Raw genomic sequence first — 7651 nt, 5'->3', positions numbered from 1 at the left:
TACCATTTTAAGGTGTCCATGGCCTTTCTGTTACCAGCTTTCCATAAGCAAACAAACTCCAAGCTATTCAAGGCACTTCACCTGCTGAAGAACACAGCTGAGCAAGGAACTGAATTAAGCACCTTTTCCCCTCATATCCCAACTCCCTCATCATGACTTTTCAATAAAAGCCAGGCAAGAACACACCCTGTGCTTTGCACAGGTGGTCTTCTGATTGCTACAGAAGTTATATACAAATGTGGATATAAATGTCTGCAAATTTTATTGCAATAACAGCCCTTAACCATATCAGAAATTAAAGGTAACACAATGAAGTAATACAAGAGGAGTTGCACTGGAGTGAGACTGCAAAGTTGAATACAGGAATTAGACTGCTTTTACTCTGCATTCAAAAGCAGTGAAGAAGTTTACATTTTGCATAAGTTTTTACTAAATATAATTAGCCCTGAACACACTTAAGTCTTCCCCCATGATGTGGCAGCAGGGCAGAGGGGAAGGAGAAAGGGCAGGGGGAATTAAATCCTGAATTTAAACTACCTGAATTCAGCAACATGAAATTTAGTCTGCAACATCACTGAGGTAATTGCTTATCTACATCACCATCTTACAGTCCTCCACTTTGTCCAACAAGGAGATTTCACAACACATTCTTCATAGGCAAATATTTACAAAGAAAACTTAAAATATTCTTGAAGCAATTTAACAATAGATCTTTCCTAAAAATCTGCTAATGCACATCTAGCAATTTTTGTTTGAGATCCTACACTCAGTGTAATTAAAATAGCATTTGAAACATTCCAACAGGAATCACATTGCACAGAAGAAGCAATTTGCTTCCCTAACATTTTTGCACACCCGCTCAGAGCCTGTGCCTTTAGTGCACAAGTCCACAATGCCAAGCCTCTACAGAGATACCTAATAAACGCTATGGAACAAAGTTCTTTGAAATGAGGACAAGCATCTCAGTCTCTGGGCTGTAATGGTGTAAGGCTTCTTGCAGCTTTATTTGCTTGGTCAGTGAAAGCCAGAGGAAGTGCCATCCCTTGCCACACCTGGTCTGGAGTTGATAGCTGGTTCTCTCAGGTGTCCACTGAAGTTTCAGACAAGCAGACTGGTGACAAATCAGTTGCGGGTCAGTCCAGGCCCTTCCGGAAGGAGGGATGCAAAGAAAGTCTTGAAAAAAACCCACACCGTGCTCACAAATGAAGGGTTGGCTTGCTGCAGGTCTTGGAAAGCCTGTCCCTCATCAGCAGGTGTCTCAGACTCATTTGTTCTGCCTCCGTTTTCCCCCTGCCAAAATAAAGGATATTTGGTAAAGGAGAATTTCAGAAATGCATTGGAAAAATCAGGCGTCAGACTGTTTTTGTTGCTGGAATGTCACTGTTTGAGTATAAGTGTTTTCAAGTAGCCCCAGATACAGCCCCAGATACAAAGTCACACACCCAAGCTGCACACTGGCAGTACTGGTTAACTCACACTGCCATCCAGAAACACTGCCCAGGACAGCCATCAAGCACCAGATCACGTGAATTACATATTTACAGCTAATTAACCTCCATTGACATCAGAACTGTCAGCTCAAAATGAAAAACTCAAACTGCTTATAGACCCAAATCCCACAGAGGTGTAGCCTGAACCCTGCCCTTAGTTACAGCCTGAGACAGACCACTTCCCATTACCAACTTCCTAAAGGACAGAAGCAGCTAAAAGATCAAAATCAAAGTATTTCAGGATGAAGGTTAACTAAGGAATTTACTACACTAATGGGGAACTCAGGTGGCAATTTTTCTCCCATGGATGATAGTGTCTTACAGAAGGTTTCAATAAAAGTTTTTTCTACTACACAATCATTAAACAGCAAAATTATTAAAAAGCAAAACTTGACAGGGTTTCATAGTTTAAAAATAGAGCAAAGCAATACCTGAAAGTTGTTGTTCTGGTCCTGGTTTAGAGCAGCTTGAGGAGGAACATTGCCTGGGAAGGGCTGAACTGGTCTTCGTCTAAACGGGAACCATCCAGCATGGTGTCTGGGGAAGGCAACAGATTCATTAATTAATGCTGTTTCAACATTACTCATCCTGGTTGGTACACAACAGCTGCACATCTGAGTGCTCAGAACTGCTGGAAATAGCAACAGTTACATTTAAGGACTTTCAACAGAACAATTAACCTTCAACTCTCCAAGCCTACAGAGATGTTGGAAAGATTCCACTTTTAACTCCTAGACCTACAATTCAGACACTTACATCACTTGTTCCACACATGATCAAAGAATTTCGCAGGGCAGATTATCTTTCTCAGATAAGACATCTCAAGCAGAGCAGCTGAGGGTTCATTCTCGTCTGTGTTTTTATCCTAATTCTATTCCCCCACTCAGAGAGGTTCAAAGGCAGTTCAGGACACTCCATTCAGTTCAGCCTGGTCTGCTCTCCAGAGGGGCAACACAGCAAAAAAACTGCATGGATGCAGGACTGAAACAGCAAGTGTGGGGCCCTCTTCCCAGACTTCAAACACTCATTTCCCAACAAAGCTGTAATTTTCTGCACTGAACCTCCAGGTCTGTCTGCTCTACGCTGCTGAGTTGCTGCAGCTTTACAACAGGGGCTACTTTGGTTTCAAGTAGTTCTCTGAAACAGAAAGGCAGCCACACCAGGAACTGCAAAGCCCCAGTGAGATCAGCCACAGTCTTCATTTAATCCAGACACAGGCTTAATCATCTTTTTTTCTAAATACTGAATTACACCAGGATACAGAGGAGTGGTTTGCCCTTTCCAGGTGCAAAAGTCCTACGAAGCTCAGCACAGAACTCAGTACTTTAGAGAAACCCTCCTGAACAGGAAATAAGAACAGCATGCACTCACAGATACATCAGAACAGTGCCACCCATGACGAGGAGGAGTCTGCTGATACTGGAGTAGAAATAGACCATGTTGACAAAAACATATAACAGCGTTGCTGAGTAGAGCCAGTCCAACCAGTCACGATTGCCACCCTCCTCATCTTCCTCCACGAGGGGCCCCCCTTGGGCATTCATCCTCAGGTTCTGGTCAGCCACTGCATTAACCTGAGCACCAACATTCTGGTTTCCAGGCTGGTTTTGGCCAGGAAATGGGCCGGGGAGAGGAGCTGGAGGTGTCACTGGTATCTCCTGAGAATGCTGGGCACGGGATGGGTCAGCAGATGCAGCAGTAGAAGCCAAGCTAGAACCAGAGAACAAAGTCCAGAATGAGGCTTAGTCATATCCTTCCACACTTCCCACAGGTCCTGTGGGTGAAAATCTGTCCATCTTTAACAACAGAGTCAGACCACAGGCAAGCAGAAAGCACCAAGTTTAGAGTTTTAGTTCCACCCCTAACAGCTGTACAGCGACTTCAACAAATCAAACCAGGCACCCTCCCCTTTATCAACAGTAATGTCAATACTTCACAAAAACAACTTAGAGCAACCTGCAGGTAGTCTAAAAGCCTTCTGCAAGTCTCAGCTTGACCTGTCACTGATGTCCAGTCAATGCTGTGTGCACTCTCAGATTTACTCTAGAGACACCTGTACTCCCAATAAAGAGTCAGATAGGGCAAGATTCAGAACCATTGGCCTGAACAGTAACAGAGCAGCACAGTGAGAGGTGCAGTCCCAAAACATTCAGTACAAGTTATGATGAAAAAGTCTCCAGGCACCATCGAAAGAGGAAGAATTGCCAGGAGCTTTGAAATTTCATGTATTACAGTTTCTACTTCCCACTGGCAGCTTGGAATAGAACACTTACTATTGCATGTAATACTGTCTTGCATAAATCTGCTGGAACCAGGACATCTGGAGCATGCTGTAGGTTGTGTAAGCAGAGAAGCCAGGAGCCACGCTCTGGAAGGGACTCCAAGTGGTTTCCAGCCTTGGTCAAAATTTGAACACATTCATTAGCAAACAATGAACTAACAGCAAGAGCAATTTATTACAGAACAATGTAAATAGCTTCTGTCATTTTGTGCACCCAAATACAAAATTAATTCTTCCTTCTAGACACCTGTTTACCCACATGAACAAAGGAAATGCTTTTCTTCCTAATCAACAGAGCAATGCATTTTCCCTTAAATGCCACATCCTTGGAAGTGTTCAAGGCCAGGTTGGACAGAGCAACTTGATCTAGTGGAACGTGTCCCTCATGGCAGAGGGTTAGACTAGAAAGCCTTTAAAGATCCCTTCTAATCCAAATTATTGTATGTTCACTAAAGCTTTTATATAAAGCCTCATCATATTTGGCCCATGTTCTATGGATTTATGGCAGCAGATGTGGCATAAGGAGCTGGAATCCAACACAAACACAGCATCTTAAAGATGTATATAAAATTGTATTTACCCATTACTGGCTTCTGCTGATGAGTGGACACCTGAAGAGCTCCTCAATCTTCCACCATTTGAGGAAGGCACATTTGATTCCTGCCTGGCTTCTGATGGTAACTTGGGTTGATCAGCTTTAACCTACAGAGAAGCAGTGCAGCCGGTGAGGTTTACTCAGGACACCACACACGCTTTATGCAAAAAAGCAGCACCCCACAAAGTATGACCTTGTTTTAATACCTATTCCTGCACAGCACCTCTGAGTGCTGCCCCTCCTCCTGGGGACCACAAGCACCTCTATCAGGACTCTAAAACTCCTGGAACCAAATGGATCAGAGGCAAAACGGATTTTATGCTACTCTTCCCTTTCACAAGCTCTATACTTTATTTGTTACTTCTTATGCATACATTCAGTGCCCATCTGGTTATAAAAATATAAAAATCACTTCGGCTTTTCCCTAGGCAAATATATACTGCTTGGACAAACTGTGAGCTGTCGTGTGGTGATACGTCTGACTAACACCCAGCCAAAGGGGGCTCACATCTAGCAACCCCCAGGCATGGGCAGGGTTAGCTCACAGTGCCTTTAATGGGCCGCAGGACCACACCTCTAGAAACCTTTGCCCAGACACTTTAAAAAAAGAATGGGTTTTGGCCATTTGTACTTGCACTGAGCTCCAGCACCAAGGCTGAGCCTGTAGAGAAGCCAAAGATGAGTATTCAATGGGACCAGGTGAATTGTCTGCAGTTCTCAGCCTTCTTCCCTCCCCACACAGATCAGAACCACTTCCCTCTGCTTCTCTTCTGACCACAAGCTCAATCTGTCCAAGTGTGCCTGGGACACAGCAAGTCAGTCTATTTAATAAAACTGAATCTACCAGAAAGCACTTCCCCCCTGAGCAGCACACCACAACTAGATCTTTCTCAACAGATGCTATGAAAATCTTTACTGATGAACTGCAGAGGCAATTTTTTTTACTCAGCTTAGTCCAAATACATTCTCACATTCCCCAACAAATTATCACAATGTAATAGTGCTGTTGTACTAATAGGGAAAACCTGCAGTCACAGGGAACTTTAAAATGGTCACCCAACACTTCTTGTTTTCAGTTACCTGCCCAAGATTCAGAGTTAAGACTAATTACCTCTTTGGTTTCTTGCATATTTGCAGGAGTCTTGACATTGTATACCAAATGAAGAGCATGCAGCTCCCCATGCTGAAATAAAAGGGAAGATAAGTTAAAAAAAATAATAATCCCTTCTCTAGATGTAGTTCAGCACACCATAAAAAATACTTTTTTATACCTTTGGCAACAATTCTCCCAGACAGTGGTGATCAAGCAGCAGCTTCCCAGAATAAATCAGCTTTTGGTCCGCTTCAGGCTTTGAAGGAAGAAAACAAAGAGTAGGATTACTTGCTCTGCCAAGCATTAACCAACACCGCTTACAGCTGGTGGAGAGAGGCACGGAGTTTGGAGCATCCCACATACTAAGGTGCAGAGAGAACCGTGTACATCAAAGTTCAGCTGAAGTTATGAGAACAACTGAATGCCCAGGAGGGATATTATCGAGGTGCAAACCTGCATAAGAATCTGGATACATATTGTATCTTTTACAGTCCCAACAAAAACATTTGTGTTTCTTAAAAACAGAAGTTCAGAGTTCCATCTAATCTGATCAGCACCAGAGGTAGTGTCAAATAAATCTGTAACACCCCGTCCAGTGGGACCCAGCAGCTCTCCATCAGGAGCTGTCCCACAGCAGCTGCTGGAAGCACCCGAAGCCTGTTCCTGGATAATCACCACACTCCCAGGGAAAGCACGGCAAAAGCATGGGAATCAGGCCTTCTCCCAGGCAACGAGTGACAGGACAAGGGGAAACAGCCCTAAGTTTGCAGGGCAGTCTCTAGATGAAAAATATGAAAAATGTCTTCACTGAAGGAACGGCTAAGCAATGAAAGAGGCTACTCTTGGAAATGGAATTACTATCGTTGGAACTCTTCAGAAAAATGAGTATAGACGTGGCATTTCACAGCTTGCTTTAGTAGGGATTGTGGCATTTGGTCGAAGGTTGAACTTGATGATCTTGGCGATCTTTCCCAAGTTTATCGGTTCTGTGAAGGCCACGCACCCTGCCGGGGGAGCGCCAGCTGCTCCAGCAGCACTCACGCGTCAGCTCCCGTGTCCTGCGGCTCAGGGGAAGCCACACTTCTGCATTTCAACCCCGCAAGTCCCATCACGCCGGCGCTGCGCCTCCCGTTCCACGCGAACGCGCCCTCACAGCCCCAGCAAGGGCCCCGGCCGCCCGCTGCCCGCCCGACGGGACGCGGAGCCCGGGCGCCGCTCCCCGGTGCCAGCGGGCTCTGACGTGCCCACACACCTGCAGGACACGCTGTCCCGGGAGCGCGGTTAATGATTAACCGCGGCCGGGCCACGAACGAGTCCCAAAATAGCCCAAGCGCGGCTGACGCAACCGGGACCGGGGCACCCCGAGGGGCGGGTACCGGTCCCGGAGCCCCGCGGGAGCCCCACGGCGGCTGCGGCCGCTGCCCCGCGGGAAATCAGCCCCCATCACCCGCCCAGCCAGCCCACCCGGCGAGGCTGCGCGCAGGGACCCGCCCGGCGGGGCTGCGGGAAGAGGGGACCGCGCACTCACCGGCGCGTCGGGCAGGAGCCGGCGTAGCTCGGTCTTGAGCCGGCGCACGGTCCAGGCAGGCTCGGCACGGAGGCGGAGGTCGCGGTGCCGCTGCGCGGGGCTCCGGACCAGCAGCGACAGCGGCTCCTCCATGGCGGGCGCGAGGCGGGCGGCGATTGCAAAACCTCCCCGGCGAGCTCTTTATAGGGGCCGGCCCCGCCGCAGGGCCGCGGTGGCTGCGGCTGATTGGCCGCGATGGGGGCAGGGGCGGAGGTTGACACGTGGGCCAATGGAACGGAGCCCCGCGTGCACCCCCCGGAGGAGACGGGGGCGCTGATTGGGCGGTGCCGGGTGAGGGGAGGGGCTATGCGGTCACCACGGCGACCGTGACCCGCCCCGCCCGGGCCCTGAGGGGCGGAGGCCATCGGCGGGCCGGTATCGCTGTGTTCTCTCCCTCCTTCCCTCCTTCCCTCCCTCAACCACACCTCCTCCGGCACCAACGCAGCTCTTAGGGGTTCTTTCCTTCACCTTCCCTCTCCCCTCCGCCCGCTGGAGCAGCACAGCTCTCGTGGAGCCCTGCACGTGCTGCATCCACAGCCTGATCCAGGTGAAACATCCCTTTTTTCCCTATGGTTCTCTTCCCCGAGATGTGTAGCTACCCCAGCAGGTTTGCTGCGGGCTTTGT

The 7651-nt window shown here is 48.1% G+C and overlaps 1 protein-coding gene across 1 annotated transcript; it reads right to left on the bottom strand.

Moving 5' to 3' along the window:
- Positions 1–237: 237 nt before the first annotated feature.
- Positions 238–7128, bottom strand: HERPUD1 (homocysteine inducible ER protein with ubiquitin like domain 1). Its single transcript, XM_040074940.2, has 8 exons — positions 6988–7128; positions 5638–5715; positions 5478–5549; positions 4352–4473; positions 3764–3886; positions 2862–3200; positions 1922–2027; positions 238–1290 (listed from the first exon to the last, which is right to left on the bottom strand). The coding sequence occupies exons 1-8, from the start codon at positions 7117–7119 to the stop codon at positions 1123–1125; spliced, it is 1140 nt and encodes a 379-aa protein (XP_039930874.1). The 5' UTR covers positions 7120–7128; the 3' UTR covers positions 238–1122.
- Between the last annotated feature and the right edge of the window lie 523 nt (positions 7129–7651).

This window comes from Hirundo rustica, chromosome 11 (genome assembly GCF_015227805.2).
Source record: "Hirundo rustica isolate bHirRus1 chromosome 11, bHirRus1.pri.v3, whole genome shotgun sequence".
Taxonomy (NCBI): Eukaryota; Metazoa; Chordata; class Aves; order Passeriformes; family Hirundinidae; genus Hirundo; species Hirundo rustica.
The sequence above is the reverse complement of the archived record's forward strand: the minus strand, read 5'-3'. Positions and strand labels throughout refer to the sequence as shown.